We start from the raw sequence: 23,208 nt of genomic DNA on the forward strand, positions 1-23,208 counted from the left end.
CTATTTGCGTAAATCCCCGGTGTGAGAAGTATCAACTGGGACTCTGTGCAATGTCTTTTTTTCGTTTTTTGTTTTAGTCATGTGGCTTTGTATTGCGTGACACTTGGGATTCTTTCATGGTACTTCTTGAGCATTGCATATTATTACGAAGATAAGCTCTGTAAATATATAAAAAGGATGTTTGTCCACAGTGAACATGGCAAGACAGTTGCTCACCAAAGGTCACTGAGTGATTGCCTTGATAACTCGTCGGTTTTCATACTGTACTCCCGCGACAATTTTTTTCCCTTCAAACTATGTGCGTACGAGTAATTGCAATTATGGCTTACCTTTTATATGCACATACTTTATGATCATTGTGATTCCTCTTTGTTCATCCTACTAGTCATTACGTTGTATTTGCTCACGCATATTTTCCAGCTGTGATGAGAGAAAAAACTGTGTGCGATATACATAATAGGTGCTTGTTGTACTGTTAATACGTCCATATTTTATTATTCTTGCACACATCACAGTGGTGGTTGAGCAAAGAGTTATTGCCAGTTTGTAAAGGTATATATAGTGTTTTACTGACTTCCTATTCTTATGTCTAGTGCTTAAATTTAGGCAAAGGGGTTTACTTTGTACTTCATGACAGATGTGCGCGGCCCATCAAATCAATTTTGTGTGTTCCCTAGTGGAACTATATTTCTTTTTTTTTTTTTTCAAGTCGCACTGAAAGTGAGGTACACAGCCCCCCTTAGAAATTCGGCAACACACGCATTCATACCTGCATTCACAGAAACTTCTGTACATGTTTTCATATTGCACAAATCTTGCCAGCGAATCCCTGTTTAAATATTGGGCAGTTCAGCTCTTTTCGATACTAATACCACCTGGATTATTGCCAGCACTGTAATCCAGGTGGCAATTAAAACTACAAACTTTAATTCACCTCTTCTGTTATGGGCCAACAACGCATTCTGTTCTGTTTGTTCCTACTCGAAGGCGAATTGCAGTCACAACTGCCACTTCTTCGCACAAGAAAATGCGAGAAGGTTTCAAGTTTTCTCCAGAGTACAGTGTGCCTCCAAGCGGCAGCATTTGCTAACTCAGCATCCAGCTGCTTTTGAGAAAAAATACAAAATTGAGAGAGGGGAAGTGGGGAAAAAATAACATGTTTATTTTCTGAATCAAGCTTAGGAAAGATATCTCTATTCCAAAATGCCTTCAGCTTGGCCCGCCTTTTGGGCACTCAATCGTGACCAGCCGAAGATGATCCTCAAGGTTGGAGCTGGCAATATTTTGCCCGACTCTTATAAAAAAATGTCTCGGGTAAAGTGAGGTGTGAACTAAAGTTAGCTCGGAACGTGGCTCAGTAAATACCAATAGTGTCATGAGTAAATCCGAAAAGAAATCCTTTGGCTCATTGTAACAATAGGTGGTGTCCAAATCTGCATCTGAGTCACAGCTCTCACTAGAATTCTTTACGCAGATCTTGAGGCCAGTGTTTTGCTGGTTGTATGTGCCGGAAGTAATTTTGGAGCCGGAAATACGCGGTGATATTTGGACACCATCTATAAGACACCTGCAGAACATCATAAAATATTTTGGCTGTTTTCAGCTACTTCTCACTCACGAAAAATTTGGGTCTGGCAATTTTAGGGCTACATTTTAAGGTCATTTGGCTATATTTTGTTGGGGGCATCTGGCAACCCTGTGCACAACCCAGATGGTTCTGGAATGGTAGCTCGGCGAGCGCAGAGCACTGCGAATATGTGGCATAAAAGAGCAAAAGGGAGTCAGCGTTCAACCGAAACAAAGCAGCAGAGTCCGCATCGCAATAATCTTCAGTGGAAATTTTGTTTAAAAAGAAGCTTTAGCTTGGGTGCTCCTATCTAAATATATATATGTAAAAGGAGAATTAGTTTTTCTCAGCAACCACTGCACCAAATTTGATGAGGTTTTTGCATTAAAAAGAAAAACTTAAAATCTAGTGACTGTTCGTTTCGAATTTTTGATTTAGGTCATCAATTATTTATTAAAAATTTGCAAAAATCGAAAAGCTTCAAAAAACAAAATTATCAGGTTAACTCTGTAACTAGGCAACGAAAAATTATAATGCAATTCTGTGAATTGTATGTAATAGTACATCTAAAGCGGACAACATTGACATGTTATACATGAATCACAAAAAATTTAATAATATGGAAATACAGCTTTTGCAGAACCCTAGTAAACAACGTAAAAAATTCACATAAGATATACAATGACACATAGAATTTGTCCGCTTTCAATGACCTAATGCATGCCGTTTACATAACCGCAATATACAAGGTCTGTCTTGAAAGTAATGTCAGTAAGGCCATTAAAAATCATTTATTGAATTTATTGTTACAAGTGTTTAAGAATCTTCAAAGTACTCTCCTTTTGCATCGATACATCGGCTCCAGCGAGACTTACAGCTCTCGAATGCGTTGTGGTAGTCCTCCGGAATGGCCTTTAATGCTGTGGTGCAAGCTGCCTTGATCGATCCCGTCCACTGTCCCAAAATGATTGCCTTTCAGGGGTGTTTTGAGGCGTGGAAACAGAAAAAAGTCGGGGGGAGCCAAGTGCGGGCTGTACGGCGGCTGGGGGATCGTTGGCACGCCTGCTTTAACCAGGTAGTCGGTGACAATGAAGGCACTGTGGGCCAACGCATTATCGTGGTGCAACTTCCAGTTGTCTGCGATGTCCGGCCGGATGCGTTAAACCCTGCGTTTGTCTTTTGAGGACTTAACATCACATTTGGAGTCCACAGTGGTTCCAGGTTCTACAAACTCATGATGAACCAGTCCGTGGATGTCAAAAAAACGATGAGCATGATCTTGATCTTTGATTTGCTCATCCTGGCTTTCTTCTGGCGAGGGGACGAGTGCGTGTGCCACTCTGATGATTGCCTTTCGGTCTCCGGGTCATATTCAAATAGCCAAGTCTCGCCACCTGTAATGACATCCAACAATTTTCGATCACGTTTGCACATGTCGAGGTTTTCTTGGCACGTTTCAACGCGGCGTGACTTTTAGTCGTCAGTGAGCACTTTTGGAACCATTATTGCGCACACCTTCCACATGCCGATATCGTTTGTAACGATTTCATGAACTTGAGTTTTCGGAATATTTAACATGTCAGCCATTAAACGAACACTTAGTCGTCGGCCTGAGTTCAACAGTTCCCTCACTCACATCACATTGTCAGCCGTGGTGGTCGTGGATGGCCGTCCGGTGCGGTCCTCGTCGTCGACCTCGTCCCGGCCTTCCAAAAAGGCCTTGTGCCACCGAAACACTTGCCGATCTGACAGGGCATGTTCTTTGTAAGCAGTCTTAAGCATAGTAACAGTTTCCTCAGTGGTCTTGCCAAGTTTCATGCAAAACTTGATGGAAAATGTTTGTTCTAACGAGCGCAGCATTTTCACTTGCACAAGAATAAAAAACAATGCTCATAGACAGGCCCGTCCTACACTCTCCGATGCTCGGAGTACACTGAGTGATGGAGCGATGCTTAGCTGGGATCCCCCACTACCAGTTTCAACCGGTTAGACCGCGCTCCGACGTACAGTCGCGTGACAATAAATTCACTGGCATTACTTTCAGGGCAGGCCCTGTATGTTCTTGATGCAGAGCTATGAATTTGTAAACTTCGTGCTTCTATTTCTTTTTTTCAAACTTTCGAATTTTTGAAAATATTTTTAACAAAATTCAGGATCTAAATCGAAATTCCGCTTCCAACAGTCACTAGAATTTAACTTTCTCTCTCAAATCCAAAAGATTTCAGTAAAATTATTCCAGGGGTTATCTTAGAAAAACGTTCTTGCATTTTACATTACAAATTGTTGGCATGGATAGCATAGAGAAATTTGTGGAAAGGGTAGAAGAATACCTTCTTGTGCTATAACATTGATGTATTATACTTGGTTATATTATGTCTGCTTATGTTTTATGCTTACTTATGAGGCTTGCGCTTTGTTTGTTATCGGTTGTATAGGATTTTGTATCGATTGCTGTTCTATCGGTTATGATTACTGATGTATAGTTGATAAATTGTACTCCTACATGTACCGAGCCGTCCACTCCCTGTAATGGCCTGTATAAGGCTGACAGTATTTTTCAAATAATAAATAAACATGTAATTGAATAGGCCGCGTTGGAGTTGGGCCCGAGCTAAAGCTTCGTCTTAAATTGTACATGATATGCAACTGACAGCAACGCAGGAATGCATTGTGCCTAATTGTGCCCTTAAAGCCTTTATTGCGTTTATCGCCGCGCATAAAGGTAAGTGCGCACTAGCGACAAAAACGGGCTCGACACGCAGTGTACGATGAGCGATGCTGTCAAGATCCACGACAAGATCAACGACAAGATCCACGAAAAGTGGAAATAACGTGCGGCAACTGCTTGAAAGGGTACGAGACCAATTTTGCGCAGCAGCTGCAAAACGAGTACCAATCAGAAATGAGCCGCGCATTCGTGGTGCCACCTGTCATGCACACAAAGGATCATAATGAATGACCTCTGAGCTTGAGCAGTGACACCGTGAAATCTCAGAGGCTATGTCCTTCCAATACCTAACCATGACCAGGTTCTTGACGAACGCCTGAAAAATAACGCCGATGTCGTGTAAGTGTTTAGACTTGTTGATGATTTTCTAATCGTTTTGAATAACAAATCAGACAATTTTAACTCTCTGGTTTCCAAAACTGAAACCTCGTTCACTAAAGTGCTGTCCCCTTTGTTGACACATGAAGTCCCCATAGACAATTTCATAAGGTTTTTAGACTTGGGATTGTACTTTTCCCTACGAAAGGCATGCTGGAGTTATCAGCCGAGAGGCAATAAGCCAGTCCTACCATTTCATTCCGCTCATTCAAAACTTGTAAAACATGCAGTAGTAACATCGTGTTTCAATAATTCTCTGACGAAGTCGTGTGACCACAAAGTGGAAGCCAGTTTCAGAGATCAAGCCAAGCACCTGGCGGATTGTGGTTACCCGATGGGTATGCTCACCTCTGTCACGAAGGGCTTAAGCAGGAAATGTAAAAACGCATCGAATAGAAACAAAAGGCACGCATGTTCTACTCAACATCGCAAATAATTTGTAACCTGCACTCGCAACATTGTCCATGCCATTCCACTTTCGTGCAGAAGAATGTATATTGGTCAAACCGGCAGATGTATCAATGAGAGATTAAAAGAACATCGATATAACATCACTAGGGTAATCTCGGGTCATTTAGGTATTCATTGCCGAGATTGTTCCTGCAAACCCAGGTTGGAAAGTACTTCGATTCTGTATAGGGCTATGAAATTGCAAAATTAGAGGAAAGGTGCGCGAGCAAGCCTTCAGTGTCACTATCTGAAAAGGAGATACGATTCCTCGGTTTATCTTTGTAACCATTGCAGTACATGTTTTCGCCATGCCTTGCACACATGTACGGTTCATCGAAATGCACCACTGTATGTTCTTTTTTGCTGTCACATTTATTTCCGCTCGTACGGTATATATTTATTGATGCGTGCGAAACTAAAACCTATAGTTGAAAGTGAAGCGCTTTCTCTGTGTATCTGTTTCTTTCTACATCCTCATTCAGTCGCGCTTATACACTCTATCATGGATTCTTAACAACTAGCCTGCCAACGTGTTTTAACCTGCCAATAAGGCCACTTTTATTAAGCCTGCCCATACAGCTGTCGACTTGCCAAGAAAGAAGTGGCTTCGCAATGGAAGCCTTTTTTGGAAACAGTTGCGCATTTGCCTGTTTGTACATAAAGACAAATCCAACGTCGATTTCAAAGGACAAGGAGTTGCGTGCAGGTGCGGAAGTAGTGTGACTGGCCCTCAGTGTCCTTTTACCGCCAGATCGGGCGCACCCAAAACCTCGTCTGCTTTATGGCACGTCGGCGTCACACAAGTAAAGAACAAATTAGTATTGTAATGTTCAGTCACCAGTAGCTCCTCTTCCGTATTCGACATGCCTGAGCGTGACCAGCAGGGACACAAACACAGACACCTCCGATAAAAGACTGAATCGACTGAACGGAACGCTCGTTTTCACGAGAAGTATCAAATGGAATGAGACAACTTGGAACGCCAAGTGTCGCTGCCGCGTTGGCGGCTGATTGCGTGCCTTCATAACGGCGTAATCGCCATCTATGATCACGTCGATAACCACTACGGTTTCGTTCACAGCAGTTGCTGCGAACAATAGTTTCGTTTTGACTCGGTGCATGCGTCGGCCGCATACCTTCAGAACTGCAAGCAGTGGTGGAACAGCTGCGCCAAACTGAGCCGAGAGCGGTTCTTTGCACCATCCTGTGCCGAAATGTCATTTTAGCGGAAAATTGCTCTGAGCTTGTGCCTGTATGAGAGCGAAACCCTCCTTCCATCGATGCTTCACACCTAGCGAAACTGAAATCAAAACGAAGAGCACGCTATCATCATAATCGTCATCATAGAATAGACGGAAGCAGAGGCCCACCCATAGACTTTCTCACTTTTGGGGGTGAGGACTTGCGGAGTCACCATCTGTTAGAAGCGCCTCGCTTGCGTAGTGTGAGAGATAATGCAGTGTGCTCAACATAGGTTTGGTTGTCAGCATTCAATAAAAACACCACATGGGAGCCCTCTTGGACATTTCTGTAAATACTCTCGAAACGAAGGAAGTGTTTTACTGTCAAAATAATAATCTTGGGCAAACAGAAAGCGTAGAATCGTTTACATACACTATCTCTTTAGCGAATACGTACAGTGAACTCTTACTGCGTGCAGTCACCCGAACAAGCTTTCTGCGTGGAACGTAGTCACTCGCTGAGAGCGAACCAGTGGGTTGTCTGTATTACCAAATAGAGCATAATAGAATGACGCCTCAATGCAGCGATTACACGGGTTTGCAGGGACCAACTACGCATCTGCATGCACGTCTGTGCACAATGTTTCGCTTTTGCAGCAAGTGCATTTTCGCACCGTGCCGTGAGCTTTTGACCACAGCATATGAGCATTTGACAGTACACCAGCAAACGTGTAGGCACTATCGGAGCTATTCAAAAATAATCTCATTATAACTAGGGACTTTGACGCCTATGACGGTGACTTGTGACATGCCATCACGACGATTCAATTATTATTCTAAAGTCGTGGATGTTTCAATATCATTATTTCTCAAGTTGTGTCGCACTACATATATGTGTGTCGGTCTTCTCAGCGAGCGATTACCCACTGCTTCTTTTTCATAATCCAGTACGTTTCATTGTTTGAGAACCTTTGCCTTAGACTGTTACTTTGTCTCGGGATCATAACAGTAGATCCGTGTTTTATCAGCAGTTACCAGTTTGTCCCAGAAATCTGACTCATTTGCTGGGACAAAGTGGTAACTGGTAAAACTGGATGTCTTGCACATTTCCTCTTTTGTTCAGTTGTCAAGTTTTTGAATACACGTTGCTGCAAGCTTTCTGATTTCCAATTTGTTGTGGATAATATCACCCACTCTCTCACGTGGTATTCCCAGATATGTAGCAATACTCTTGATTATTTTCAGGGGTCGTCCATGATCATTTCATGAATGGCTTTCACATTTGCAGGCACCGAAACACAAACGGTCCTTCCACTGGGTTTCTGACTTTCAACACTGAAATGGGCAGTTTTAAGATGAACAAATTAATGTTAAATGGTAGCTTATGAATGGCTATTGTCACGCAAATTTTATGACATTTCATTATGGATCTGCTTCGCATGTTTCTCTTGGAGAAACAGAAACTTGTTTATTGACCTATGCTCTTCCATACTTCGCCTTAAGGTGCCACCATGCTCGCTTTGGACTTTAGACGAGATAGGTAAGCTGAAAACATAGGTAGCTGATTTTTGCACCATTGAATATAGACAAATTGGCCACTGCAGTCTACAATTCACAGCTACCTAGGGGTTGGACTTGATAGTTTAAATAATTGACGCATTTATTTAAAACAAAAATGTTAAATGGTGTACAATCATGCATTCCTTTTGTTAATGTGTCCGGAATGCAGAATTGTTTTATGTTCCATTCCAAATGGTTGTATTGAAAATGAAAAATCATATTTGCCTGTGTGCAGCCCCCACTACAATAATTGCAAAACGTCCATTCCCTCAAAAATCTCTGGAGAGAACCCTGGTTTGCATTATATTGTTTGTGTCATTTACTTACGTAAAATGCCCTGCTATAAAAGTTGAGATGTCTACTACAAAGACATTTTTTCTGCTCAAAAGCTGCTACAAGATGCCTTTTTGCTCTACATTGCAGGAACGAAGAGGCTAGAGTACATGCATGCTAAATTGGCCCCGAGTTGCCCAGTATCATGTAGTCCCAGTCCGCTGGTCTTCTGATTTTGGTAGAGCACTCTCAGCTTCTCCGCTAAGTATCCTAGTTCAACAGATACTCTCACTTCAACGTTGAAACATGTGACCAGCACTCCAGATCTCCTGTTATAGCAGTCATGCACCAGAAAGCAGAATATGTTGCTCTGGGAACCCTCCAAATCTGCCATTGCAATTTGCCATAAGAGATTTGTCACCTGTGCTGACTACTTTGGACTGTGCAAATGCAGTGATTTCACAGGTCCCCAGTAGTTATATGGGTACAGATGACATACGGTTTATCTTGCCGCGATGTTTGAGGCCACCTGTCGTGGTGGTGTAGTGGCTTTGGTGTTGCACCGCTAAGCCTGAGGGAATGGGATCAAATCCCTGTCACAGCAGCTATGTTTTGATGGGGGCAATATGCAAAAACGCTTCTGTACTGTGCATTTGGGGCACGTTGAGGAACCCCAGGTGGTCAGAATTAATCCATAGTCCCCCACTATGGTGTGCCTCATAATCGTTTCAGGATTCTGACAAATAAAGTACTGTAATTTAACTCTTCTTTAATTCAAGGCCACTGTTATCGACAGCTGGCAGTGTTTCATGTAACAGAACATCCACAACAGTTTTAACTGATCAACGTGCATTGTGTATGAAAGTTTGTCGCAGGAATAATGCACAAGTGTTAATTATTAAGCTGTTGTATGCATGTTTTTTATATGCACACTAGAGTTATGGCTTGCAGATTGTTATAGATCAAACTCCGCCTTAGTGGATCATAATGTCATCGTGCTGCTAAGACTAAACTGTCTTCTGCAGATCCTTACCATTGGGCGTGGCTGCCTATGGCCAAGGTGCCTTTTTCTACAGAGACACGTGACCTAGTCCTACCACAGCTTTCGGACATGAATTTTGTGCAAGAGATGTGCGACGAGCTCCATGCTTTATTCAAGGCAAGTTCTTGCATTCTAGGGTCAATTTAAATGTAACACCAAGGAATATGGGCAAAAAAGCACATGTTCAGACATGTAGTCAGTAGCGTTCTTTGTTCTTTTAATTTGGTAAAATCATTATTAGTGTGTGCAAGACAGCATTCTAAGATATAGCCTGTAGGGCAATTCCTGATTGTTTTATTATTCTTAGTATGGGGAAGGCATGTATATAATTATAATACACATTAAGTCACTGGGCTTGTTCTCATGAACTCTTTTGTTGGAATGATCACATAATAAATAAAAAGCCTATATGAAGTAGTTACTGGTGTCTCCTTCAATAATGGATATCTGACATGCATACCTGCCAACTCTTCCGATCTTTCCGTAAAATGTGCGAATTTCGAGCAGTCTTGCGATTTTCCAAATCTTGCTTGAAATTTTATGGAAAAATTTTATTTGCGAAAAAAAGTGTGAAAATGTACTAAAACTACATCCTGGTACCTTGCGCCGCTACGAGAGTGCAATACATATGTGTGGTATCATCATCAGCAGCTGCAAGGTTGTAGTGACTTCTGTCATCTACTAAGGGGTCACGAATCCATATCCAAAGCTCGATAGCGCCTCTAGCGCTGCCGCGAACCTGTTGCCATGCTGTTGCCTTTGTTCACGCGGGCGTGCAGGTTTGGACTTCAGTCACTGCAGTGTTGGCCTTGCCTTTTGTGTGACTATCAGCCGCGTCAGACGCAGTGAGACTCCGGCCTGTAGCGGCTTCGCAGTTCAATGGCGGTCTCGAAGCCCCAACAGTACTTACAAGTGTTTTTGAAATTGTACATGGCAGAATTTCCCTGCTTCCTGCCATCGAAGAAAGGGGAGAAGTTCAGATTATACACCACGTGTGCCTGTGATGTGAACATCTCGCATGGCGGCAAAGCTGACAACAAGGTCCACTTCGCTTCGAAAAAGCATCAGTGATACGTGCAAGCAGCGGATAGCCAGCTAAGCCTGGCAAGTTTTGTATGCAGTGACAACGACCTTGGTCTGATTAGTGCAAAATGCCTCTTCACGGCATTTTTAATTGAACACAACATCCTGCTCAGGTGTCAGCAATCATGCTAGACCGCTTTTCTGGAAGATGTTCTCCAAGTGCAAAAAAGCGAAGTTCTACACCTCTGGACGAACAAAGACGACATCAATTGTTCGGGAAATGGCCACCAACTCAAAGACTGCTTTGCTCGATGCCCTAAAACAGCAAGTATTTTCGATCGCCGTGGATGGCAGTAACAATAGGTATATGCAGCTTTACCCTATTGTTGCGACATACCGTATTTACACGATTGTAAGTCGACTCGAATGTAGGTCGACCCCCCCAAAATCACACGCCTCAATAAAACAAAGTGCGAGCGCATTTCACACAAGAAAAATTTATTGCCACGGTTGATGTCTACTCATCGTCACTGGAGTCGTCCTCACTGGTGCTGCTGCCGTCATAGCTGCTGCGGTCCCACAGCACGTTGTCGTCAAGTGTGAGTCCACATTTGGTGAACGACCACACCACAACATCGCACGGTACCGCCGCCCACGCAGAGAGGACCCACCCACACACAGTAGCCAAGGAGGCGCTCCTCACACGCCCTCTTGGGGTAAGGTCGGGGTTTCCTCTGAAAATCCAGTCGTTGTATTCGCGGCGCAGCAGGTCCTTAAAAGTCTTGTTGACCCCCACGTCGAGAGGCTGAAGCTGCGCCGTCAAGCCACTGGGGATTACAAGCATGTCGGTGCGCTCCTTATGAAGCACCGCTTTCACCTTGTCGGTGAGGTGGCCCCGGAAAGAGTCCAACGCTAACAGGTTGGGGATGTCTCTCTTGAGGGATGCCCCCGGCCTCAGGAGCCACACCAGACGGTACCATTCCACTACCATATCATCCGTCATAAATCCCTTTGCATTCGCCCGTACCACAAGGCCTTTAGGAAGCACTTCTTTAGGCATCGTCTTCCTCTTAAACACGATGTACGGGCGAAGCTTGGTGCCATCCGCCAAGCATGACAACATGACCGTAAAACGCAGCTTTTCGTTGCCCGTTGTCAGTAGGTTTACATCGCATGCTCCCTTAACGCTCACGGTTGTGTTACTGGTCATATCGAAGTATACAGGAGTCTGGTCGTCATTGCCGATCTGGCCGAGCAAATACCGTTGGGAGTCTCGAAGTTTTAGGAAGTGCCTATGGAAGGCGAGGACCTTATCCTCGTATGCGGCCGGCAACTTCTGGCACACGCTGGTGCGTCTACGAAGGGAGAAGCCAGCCCTCTTCATAAATTTAGAGGCCCAGGCCCTGCTGGCTTTGAATTCAGTCCTCAGTATTCCTGCTTCCGAAACGAAGACATGGGCTTGTTGAGTGATCATTTCGCACGTGACCAGCAGCGATCGATCGCGTAGATCCGTCACGTACGCTGCAAGCTTCGTTTCCAGCTCTGGAAAGCGTCCGGACTTAAACCCGCGAAAACCACGGCACTTAGAGTCGCATGAAAAAATTCCCTCGCGCTGAAGCTGCCACTGCCGCACCACACGTTCACTCACTCAAAACTTGTGTCCTGCAGCGCAGTTGTTAGTTTCCTTGGCATGGAGGATAGCAGCCCGTTTGAATGCAGCTGTGAATGAGCGCCGACAGTTCTTTGGGGCACTCATGACAGGCACGACGATTCAACACAACAGAAGCACTGACAATCACGTGGCCGTCGAAAAAATCGTATCTCAAAGAGAAGCTCTTCCGCCAACTACCAATACCCCCCAAACGGCGACTTTTCCATCAATGATCGATGCTCCCACAAGAGCCTTGCGCTCTCGGTGCGCGCAGTAAATGTTTCGTTAAAGAACAAAAAAAAGCTTCTGTACAAGCTCGTGAAATAACCATACGCTGTGGGTTGAGCGTGAAACTTTATTCGCAAGAGCACATTCGCTGCGAGATGACGGCCATCCAATTAACCGGAAGCGGCCACTGCCGCACTGCGGGATACCAAAACAAGCTACATGCGACTGACAAAAGCGGCTGCATGCGATTTCCTTTACCTCGTGAATACGTCACTCACATTCATTGAGTGTTCTGTTGGTCTCTAATAATAAAATGAGTATTAGCGAATTCCTTGATTCAATTCACGGCGCTAACGTAGCCACGATCGTGTCGCATTGTTCAATACATTTCTGAACTCGATGGCGGGAGGTTTGTCGCTCCAGGTACGGTGGCCAATGGGCACAGATTGGGAGCGCCAACTTTTAAAGTGGGCATCGCCTGTATTGACATCAAAATGCATGCAATACGGTAAATTATTGCGCTACGCTTCTACCGTAACCATGGAAACGTAGGTACAAAGGTGTAACCAGGCCGTAGCGTCCCTGATTTCTCGATTTTCTTGCCGTTACTAGCGGTTCACGGTTCGGTTTCGATTGTAAGTCGACCCCCTAACTTTGGATTGTCAAATTTGAAAAAATGGGTCGACCTACAATCGTGTAAATACGGTATTTCGTTAAAGAAACTGGTACAGTCAAAAGCCGCCTTCTGTGCCTCTGGACAATCCAAGGGCAAGCGACAGGTCACAAGATTGCAAATCTGGTTCTGGACAAGATGAAGTCTTGGAATTTGCCTGTTGGAAACCTGTTGGCTATGTGTTCAGACAATGCCAATGTCATGATCAGCAAGAAAAACAGTGTTTCTACTGTATTGAGAGTGGCTCAACCAGGTATGATAGGGGTTGGTTGCCTGTGCCATCTCATCAACTTGGCCGCCCAAAAAGGAGCTTCGTGTCTTCCTGTAAAGGTTGATGAGGCTTTGGTTGACATATTTTTTTTACCTAGAGAAAACCTCGAAACGGAAAGATCGACTTAAGGAGTTCCAAAATATGCATGACGCCGAGGTCAGAAAGATGTTGAAGCATTCGCCGACATGTTGGCTGTCATTGCGAAAGTGTTTGAACAGGCTGCTCGACCAGTGGAAACCACTACTCAGTTTTTTTTTTTATCTGAAACAAAGCAGTGCAACAAGCAGAGCTTGTTGTTGGAGTCGTACCAAATTCCAAAGACTTCCTCACAAACCCTCAAGAACCCTGCACTGACCCCAAAGTCTGCTCCACATCTTCACAAGGGTGCTGCAGGCCTCAGGAAAAAAAGCACCGACGGCGATGAACTCTCATTAAAGAGGAAAGGAGCTCATTCTGGGCCTCAAGCAAAAAAACTGAAACTTCATACCAAGGATTCTGTGGAAGCCAGCCACATGACCCGTGAGAAGTACCTGTTTTATTTGTTGTCATTGGAGCTAAACAGGGCATGCTGTCTTTTTCTCCAAAATGTTAAATGGCTTTTTGAGAAGGCAAATTGCCTTCTTCAGGCACAGGCTCCTCAGATTCATGTACTTTAAAATTAAATTATGGGGTTTTACGTGCCAAAACCACTTTCTGATTATGAGGCATGCCGTAGTGGGGGACTCCGGAAATTTTGACCACCCGGGGTTCTTTAACGTGCACCTAAATCTAGGTACATGGGTGTTTTTACATTTTGCCCCCATCAAAATATGGCCGCCGTGGCCGGGATTCGATCCCGCGACCTCGTGCTTAGCAGCCCAACACCATAGCCACTGAGCGACCACGGGGGGCAGATTCATTTACTGGGGGGCCTCTTGAACCGCCTTTTTGAGGATCTCCTGACTAGATTTGTATGCCCAGGTGTTGTCAAGGCATGTCATTCATTGCTGGAAGTTGACTATGGAGCTGCAGAGAACCAGAAAGGTGATGAAGACATAATGATTGGCAGCACAGCCTACTCTGTGGTTGAGACACTGTGCTGCATTGAGAGAGAGCAGTGCCTCTCTGCTGTACGTCTGTACTTAGCGGCAGCATGTGATTACATTCGCCACAAATTCCTGCTAGAAGACGTCAATCTCAAGCTGGCTGAAGTTGCTCAAGTACAAGCTCTGGAAACTGCTTCATTCAACAGCATACATCATTTTGTTATGGCATTCCCTGCCATCCTACCCCAACAGAGCGGCGAATCAAAGGAAGCAATCAATGCACTTGAAGTCGAGTTTGCCAACTTGCAAGCATATCAGGTTTCAGCCAACATATTGAATGAGCCAAGGTGCGACCTGCAGTGGTCGCAATTAGGAAGCGTTCGAAGTGTCGACGGATCGCTCAGGTTCCACAGAATTTCACTGTTATGCTGGATATTCTGTCCAATCCCCACAGAAATGCTGAATGTGAGAGAATATTCAGCACTGCGAACAAAACTCAAGCGGAGTTTCACTCGTCTGTGTGTGAGAAAACACTCGAAAGTCTGCTGATGGTCAAGGGGCACCAGAGGGGTACTTGCTTTGAGCAAACCTACACGGAGAAGTTTCTGAAGCAGGCAAAGTAGGCAACAGCAAAATAATTGCACAAATAAATTGTGTGCCCCAGTGAAGTTTTCGCTCTTTACTCTCCAAGACACGGATTTCACTTGCGGTTGTGAAAACGTGAGTAAGCTTGTCACTAAAGTTAAATCCTTCTGAAAAAAAAAAAAAAAAGTGCTGCCGCCCCCTCGCTGTGATAGTTTTACAAATTTCCAAATCTTCAGGTTGGCAGGTATGGACATGAAAATTTTGTGTATTGATTTTTGCTTATTAAGTAGCTGTGAACTCCTTAATTATTTTATGGCGGTTCAATTTTCAAAAGCACAAGCACTTACTCATTACATTGCTTTTAATGTGATCAGTTCAATTTGCGTGCCAAGTGGAATGTGGCTTTGGATATGAAGCTGGAGACTGGTTGCATATTGAAAATTGCCAGTGATGGTGATGTATATAGATTTTAGTGGCGCAAAGGCTAGTTATGGCAAAAGACTGCCAAGACAGTGTTTGAAAGGTTGTTAGTGGTAATATGTAATATTGTTGTAAGTGGGCTCAAAGTCAGTTGCTGTATAAGTGTGTAAAATATGTACATGTTAAAAGGATGATCGAAGGTATTAGTGAGGTGTGCTGTTAATATAGAAGATAATGTGTAAGAATCGGCTACTAAAATTGCGGCAATGGTGGTAGTTTGCAAGCAGCACTATTGCCTCAATACAGCCCTTGGAACACGAGGGCCTGGAGGCATGTGCTTTGCTAAAGCTGGGGTCGCAGAAAGAACCTCCGCTTAAAAATTTTTAAACAATAGTAGTACTGAGAAAATTTGCCAGTGATGGCTATGTGGTGCTGCATGCACCAGTAAGTCCGGTGCAATCATTGAAGGCCACACAATGGCTATCACCAAATATGGCTTTGTACTGCCAGACTGGCTCTTCCATTTATTTGACACACATTGAGCTCAGTGCTTTGCAGTCACCTCTTCGGGAATGCAGGGGGTCGACCGCCTGAGTGCATTCGGCCTGTAGTGGCATGGTCACTGTGTGTGCACATCAGTGGCACCACATGACCACAGCTTCTGTATGCTGTAACCGGCCTCCTGTTTCGCATCCAAAACTGTGCTGCACTCACTGAGAATTCAGGTCTGATACTGTAATTATTGGGTCAGCAGCAATTCATGGGAAAAAAATTGTCAGTACTTCTTAGAGTATGATGCCACTCTGAAGACAAAAACCTTTATTGTAGTAAATGAAATTTTCATTGCTATTGTCCCTTGTTAGGAAGATAATGTTGTCTACATGCTTAAAACATTTATTTATGACCTCCTGTTTTTCTAAAAAAAGTGTTAAATCTGCCTCTCACATTAACGCTTGCAACTCTCTAATAAATTGGTATATCGCATAATGTTTTGACGTTGATGTGGGTCTACCACTGTGGTGTGCAATGAAAATGAACTAAAATAAAAGATGGTTGGGTATGTTCAGATAAGGACAGTCAGAGGACCGACCAATGTATTATTTCAACGAAATTTTATATGGCATAACTCATCATACATTGCAACCAAGCTTATTTCTTCTGTGCACACCTTTGTGTTTCAACATTAAAAAACCTTAACTGAAATGTGGTGGAAAATGTGGCTTGCACATTCGCACTATGTTCTGACCTTGAGAGTGTCTAATAAGAATAATAAAATTTTCTATTTAGTCATGCTTTTTATACCTACTTTACAGAACTTTAACAGAAACAAAATGAAACTCGATTGCCTGTGGAAGCACATAACACGAACAGAAAGTGTCATACTTGGCTTTCAATCAAGAGGCTGGAAAAAATGGGCCTGTTTTGGGCAATTTTTTCTGCATTTCGGGTGTGCGTTTCTCTTTTTTTTTTTTCTCTCTCTCTTTTTTTTCTGTGCAGACTTTGCTCCATGCTAAACGCACCAGGTGCATGTATTTAGGGTTGTTCATTTTCGAGCTTTATATTTTTTTTTAAATCGGGGGGTAAAAATCAGGTGCTATATTTCAAACCAATAATCAGAGCAAAATTTTTTTTTTTCTGGTTAAATCTACAGATGTACTAAGTAATACACTCAGTTTATTTTATCAAGAGGCATCACAGGCTTCTTGAATCTATTGCATTAAAATTGGTGTTTGTTTCAAGCTGGTAATTGAGGGGGACATCAGGGTTTCATAGCAAATACTTTCTGAAATTTGGTGTTTGGAAATGAATCAGTAGTGATCACAGTAAACAGCATTGATAACTTCTAAGAAATTAAACATATTATTCACGAAAAACTGGTCATCGATTTTTTTACACGCCCTTGTTTACATACATTGTCATCTGCATGCTCAACATGTTGGTCTCCATTCGAGACCCGTCCGTTCGTTTAACGTATCTCAGCTAGGAGAAAGTTCTCTCGACATCACAGCTTCTATTAGCGAGGCACAACAATTTCAGTGCAGCATTTGCCAGCCTGGAGTAGCGAGTGGTAGAGTCATGCCAATACTCAATAAGTTCGACAGCTGTGTTTGTGGGGCTTGCTTCCAGCAAGTACTGGTTGAACTCGTCGTGAAGTGAATCTACATCGTCGGTTACAGACATGAACAGAGGTTGGTAGTCCTCAAATGACTGCCCCAACAGATGCTTCTGACATGGATCCAGGATGGCTCCCAACTTCCACAAACTTAGCTGGTTTTCGTCTTTGTCTGAAACGTTCCATTCAACAGTGCAGTGCTATTTTGTGGCGAGTTTTGTTCAGAACTCTTCCCAACATGGGGGGTTTTTACTAATGTGGCGCTGCTCTTGGGTAACAGACAAAACAGCTCTAGCCTGTTCGCTTTTACTGGTCATCGTTGAAAGCTTGCTGACAGTCTGCTGCAGCTTGACGTTTTTACCAGGGGATCAAAGCTAGGCATCAGGTGGTGGTGGTGAAAAGCTTTTATTAATGAGAAAACCAAAAGTAAAAACAAATTCAAAAGCAGCGTTGTGGGCGGCCTTCAGGCTGCCGGTTGTGGCGTCCAGGCCATGCCTAGTCGCGACGTCCTCCGCCCAGTTCACCAGCCGGAGTTGGATATCCGGCTCGGTGCTCGACAAAGCAGCCTCCCACTGCTGCGGATTGCTTAAGCGCCAAGAGGCAGGGGGCAAGTGTGCCGGGCAGGAGAATAGGACGTGAGCGTAATCGCCGCGGGAGCCGTCACATAAGCGGCAAGCCAGCGAGTGCGTCCCGGGGTGGAAGAGGGCAAGACGTGCAGGAGTAAGATAGGTATGGGCCTGAAGGTGGCGCCATAAGTGTTGGTGGGGCTGGGAAAGGGATTGGTGCGGAGGGGGGAAGGTGAGACGAGAGAGGCGACAGTGCTGCGTGATATCGCAGTACGCGAGGAGCGCATCGCACGTATCCATTCCCGGCGGGGGCGGGCTTGCTCGGTCAGTCGAATCTCAAGCGATGGAATTGGCCGCCTCATTACCAGGATGGGCTGCGTGAGCGGGTACCCAGATGATTTGGATGGGGCGAGAGGGAACGGTATCGGAACTCAAGATTCCGATGGCTGGGTGTGCCACCCGTCCAACCGCGTAGTTGTAGACCGCAGGTTTGGAGTCGCTGAAGATGTACTTCGCGGAGGTTTGGGTGATGGCAAGGGCAATAGCTGCCTCCTCGGCCTCGACAGAGGTAGAAGTGTATACTGAGGCAGTAAGAGTGGGTCGGAGAGAATTGTCAGTGACAGCAAGGGCATGTGCTGGGTAGCGGCGGTACGGTGCAGCATCTACGTAAGCCACGGCGGCCTGCCGTTCGTACTGACGCCAGAGCGCGGAGGCTCGCGCTGCTCTACGGGAGGGGTGGTGTTCGGGATGCATATTTTTAGGGTGGGGATTAACGGTTAGGAGGGGGAAGACATGGGAAGGGATGGGCAGTGATGTGGGAAGAGGAATAAGAGGGGAGAGATTAGGGTGGAGAGAAGTGCGCGACCCGGGCGGGTGCGGGAGAGACGGAGGAGCTGGGCCGTGCGATGGGCCTCCGTCAGCTCCGTCAGGGAGTTGTGGACGCCCATCGACAGTAACCGAGCCGTCGACGTAGATGTGGGAAGGGACAGGGCTGACTTGTATGCGTGGCGAATGAGGCTGTTGACTTTGTCTTCCTCGGTACGAGAAAGGTAGAGATACGGAAGAGAATAAATGAAGCGGCTGAGAACAAAGGCCTGGACCAGGCGGCGGAGGTCGTGTTCGCGCATGCTATGGTGGCGGTTTGCAATGCGGAGTATGAGGCAGACAGTGGGGTGTACAGTGTTTGTGAGTCGAGTGATGAGGGTGGTGTGCTTGCCATTGGACTGAAGAAAGAGTCTGAGGATGCGGAGGGTAGAGATGAGAGGAATGGGTGTGCCGTCAAGGTAGACGGTGAGTGGAGAAGGCGACAGGGGTGCCATCCGCCCAGGCTGAAGGAGCAAAAGCTCCGATTTGGTTGGAGAGCAGCTCAACCATATGGCCCGGGCGTGAGTTGCTACCGCGTCCACACCTGCCTGTAGAGCGGTCTCCATGTCGCCAAGATTGCCGGTGGTCACCCAGAGGGTGATGTCATCGGCGTAGAAAGCATGAGACAGAGCTGGGATAGCTCGTAGAGCATGTGCCAGCGGGAAGAGGGTGATGTTGAACAGAAGAGGGGACAAGACAGAGCCCTGTGGGGTACCCTTGTTGCCAAGGGAGAAGGAAGGAGAAGAAAGTGGGCCGTATGAGATTTCAGCTGTGCGGTGGGTGAGGAATGCGGTGACGTAAGCATGGACACAGGGTCCGACATGGAGGGAGGAGAGAGCGCCAGGATGGCGGTGTGGTGTACATTGTCGAATGCTTTAGTAAGGTCCAGCGCCAGGATAGCTAGAGTGCGTTTGGGGTGGGAGGGGTGTAGGACATTCTCAGAAAGTTGGAGCATGACATCTTGAGTGGACAGCTGGGGACGAAAACCGAACATGGAGTCCGGATAAAAGTCATGATCATCCAGATAGGTCTGGAGGCGGGCCAGGATGACATGCTCGAACAGCTTGCCGAGACAGGAGGTGAGAGAGATGGAGCGGAGGTGTTCGAGGGCAATAGGTTTGCAGAGTTTGGGGATGTATGAGACAAGTGCATGGTTCCAGGAGGATGGAAGAGTGCCAGCCTGCCAATGTGTATTGAGGATATCAGTAAGGGCTTCGAGGGAGGGGGTGTCTAGGTTGCAGAGTACCTTGTTAGTGATGCGGTCCGCCCCCGGGGCCAAGGTGGTGCGGAGTGTGAGTAGCGCCACACGAACCTCGCCCACGGAGACGTCTGCCTCAAGGTCAGGGTTTGGGGAGCCGGAGTAGGTAGGTCGGTGCAGAGGTAGTGGTCCCGGAGGGCCGCCAGGAAGTCAGTATCGGTGAGTGGGAAGGAATGAAGGAGATGTGAGATGTCCTTGCGCTGGGAAGCTTTAGTGTGTGTAGGGTCTAGCAGCATCCTGAGAAACGATCACGTGTCGCGGAGGCCCAGGTTGCCTGCCATGCGATCGCAGGTCTGGCACCACTGTTGTCTAACGAGAGAGGCACAGTGCTCCTCCATGTCCAACGCAAGTCGGGCCAAACGGAGGCGCAGGCGGCGATTGTATTTCTGAGCCTGCCACCGGTGGTGGACAGCGTGATAGGCCTCCCGAAGGTGCATCAGACGGCTGTCTGCTATAGTGGAGTGTGGTGCTGTAGGTAGTGTGGATGTGGCAGTGTGGACGTCGGCCAAAAGCGTCTCGGTCCAGGCAGAGAGATCGGTGATAGGAGCAGAGGAGGAAGTAGAGAGACGAGTGGAGCGAGAGGGGTCCCAGTCTACTATCTGGGTCAGACGAGTAGACACGCGAGCAAGGGAGGGGAGCGGGAAATTTGTACAGAGGACGTAGTGATCGCTACCGAAGGAAGACCCCTGTATTAGTCCAGGTCGGATTGGCAACATTTTGGCAAGGATAAGGTCCGGATTGGTGCCTCATTGAACACTAGATCCGATCCTGGTGGGGCAAGCGAAGTCATTAAGGACCGAAAGGCACTCGTTGTGGATGAAAGTCCAGAGTGAGTGGCCTTTGTGAGTGTTCTGGGGGTAGCCCCAGCTGGTATGTGGGGCATTGAAGTCTCCAAGAACAACCAGGGCATTGCGGCCAGCGCAGGAGAGCGCTCTGCGGAGGACGAGGAGGAGAGGAGCTGAAGGGGCTTTGGGAGAACTGTACACATTGAGAACAGAGAGGCTTGTCTCAGTGCGACGGCGAGGAAGGATTTCAAGGAGGAGATAGGCACACTCTGAAACGTCCAACTGGTGCTGCACCGCAGCAAGTTTGCGCTGCACCAGTGTGGCAACGTTTGGGTGGACCCCAGAAGAAGGATGGAAGGAGGTGTAGTCGCGCAGTTTCATGGGAGTTAGGGGTTCCTGGAGTGCTAGGGCGGAGGGGAGAGTGCCGGGAGGGATGTTCTGGAGGTGGAGCTGCAGGTGCTGCAGGACCCCCGACAGTTCCACTGCCAGAAATTAAGGCGCGTGGGGTGTCTGGCCATGATGGATGGCGGAGTCCCCCAACAGAGTTGGGGTAGGTACCGAGGTGAGTGGGGCAGGGAGCGACAGGTGTGCGACGGTGGCCTCAGTCTCGCTTTGGCGGGTCTCTAAGGCCGCGACCCTGGTGTCTAGGGCGGTAAGGCGAGATTCGATAGCGGCCACACGAGTGTCGATACTGGCGACGCGCTCCTCAAGTCGCGCAAAGCGGGCCATGGCGCGCTTCTCAAACGCCTCCAAGAAGGAGGTTGTTTGGCGAATCACGTCACACTCGGGCGCGACGGAATGGAGGAAGGTGATCGGCGTTTGAGCAGGGGACTGCGGTTGGGAGAGGAGGCGCGCAATGATGCAGCCGAGGATGCCGTATTCATCGGCTCCACAGCTAGCGACGGCGGCTGTGGAGGTGCGGGAGCTGGGGAAGTAGGAGGAGGAGCGGGGGAGGACAGAGGCACTAACGGGGCCTGCAGCTGGCGCGACAGCTCCTGAATTTGGAGCTGCTGGGCAGCAATAGTGGCCTCGAGGGCCGCGGTTTGGGGGTCCGACGTGTGAGGCTGCGGTTTCCAGCTTACCGGTGATGTGGTGCTGGTGACGGGGGCGGTGGACGCCTTGGACCTAGGCAGAGGCGGGAAGGAGATGGAGCGGTGGTGGCTGGCAGACTGGGCACCACGAGAGACAGAGTGGTGGCGGGGGCGGGAAGGCCGGGAGGTCTTGAGGATGGGCACGGTGGGTGGCGCTGGGGGGGGAGGCTGGTGCTTGGAGGTGGCCGGGGGCGATGACAGGCCGTTCCGCTCAAACCAGAGCCCGCACGGGCGCGAGCACGTGACGTGGGCTCCCTTGTACAGGATGCAGCAGGGGATGCAGGTCGGGGGCTCGACTGGCTTGTGGGCCTGGCCGCAGCGGTGACAGAGAGCGGACTTGGGCTTGATGCAGACATCCGCTCGGTGGCCAGGAGCCCAGCAGTTCGTGCAGGCCTCGGCTCGGGCGGAACGGGTGGCAGCGGTAGACCACGCAGTTGAAGACGATGGTGGAGGGAAGAGTAGAAGCGCCAACGAAGGTGATGAGGATGGACTGGGAGCGCCCCATCTGGCGTGGGTCAGCGATGGCGTAGGGGGCGTTCATGTTCATTGACTGTAGGTCTTGGACGATCTCGTCCTGGGTTTGGGAGTCCACTGCGTTGTATATGATGCCGCGGAGGGCGTTGTCGGGTGCGGCCATGTAACCACGCAGGGGGTAAGATATGGCACCCAGGCAGAGTTCCGAGACCTGGAGGTAGAGGCGAGCGCGCGGCTCAGATGGGGTGCTGACAGTGAGGGAGTTGTACGGATTTATCCGTACACGGTCGGCAGTGCGTGCGGTGGCGTAGTCGATGGTCGCACGAGTGCAAAGGATTTGGAGCAGGGCTCCGTTAGTGGTTGTGCGGAGGTCAAGACCTCCTCCCGGTCTGTAGACGATCTTGAAGTCCTCCACTGGGAGGCGAGGTAGGGGAGCGTGACGATGGAGAGTGGTAGTGCAGGCATACTTGGATGGTGTCGAGGCAGGCGGTGGCGAGACGATGGGCTGGTGGGCCGCGGCTGCACGGTGTGCTTTCACGGCACGGATCCAGCGTGAGTCAGCTTCAAGCTCGGCAGGGCTGATGGAGGTGTCTGCGACTTGATATTCCATGTCGGCGTGTGAGCTGTACCGACGTAGGCAGCGAAATCGGGCGGCGTCGACAGCAGGCGTTGCGCGGAACGCAGCTCCCGCGTAGGCAGAGTCCGCTTAAAAAAGGCGGTCGGTGGGAAACGGCGAGAAGGCTGCTTCCCATATGACTCCCGACGATAGCGGCCCGGGCAAGGGCGGTCGGTGAAGGTCGCGTCGTCTCGGTGGTTACGGAGCACACTGACAACACGTCCGTTCACTTCGGCTGACTCGTTCGATGTCTAGGCATCGGAACTTTACCACTTTCAAGCGTTTTCTGGGCATCTAAAAGGGGCCCAGTATGTCTCTCATCAGAATTGCCTTCGCATAAACTTATTTTTCAGAAAGTATCATTCGAATAGCGATTGCATTGTGAA

The 23,208-nt window shown here is 47.5% G+C and overlaps 1 protein-coding gene across 1 annotated transcript in view; it reads left to right on the top strand.

The window, feature by feature from the left end:
* Positions 1 to 23,208, top strand: part of Pi4KIIalpha (phosphatidylinositol 4-kinase II alpha) — a 98,075-nt gene that overhangs the window by 55,738 nt on the left and 19,129 nt on the right. The window contains exon 7 of the mRNA XM_075676551.1: positions 9,163 to 9,296. Within this exon, the coding sequence (XP_075532666.1) occupies positions 9,163 to 9,296 (134 nt within the window). The remainder of the gene's footprint in view (positions 1 to 9,162; positions 9,297 to 23,208) is intronic.

Source organism: Dermacentor variabilis, unplaced genomic scaffold (genome assembly GCF_050947875.1).
Source record: "Dermacentor variabilis isolate Ectoservices unplaced genomic scaffold, ASM5094787v1 scaffold_12, whole genome shotgun sequence".
In the NCBI taxonomy this organism is placed as follows: Eukaryota; Metazoa; Arthropoda; class Arachnida; order Ixodida; family Ixodidae; genus Dermacentor; species Dermacentor variabilis.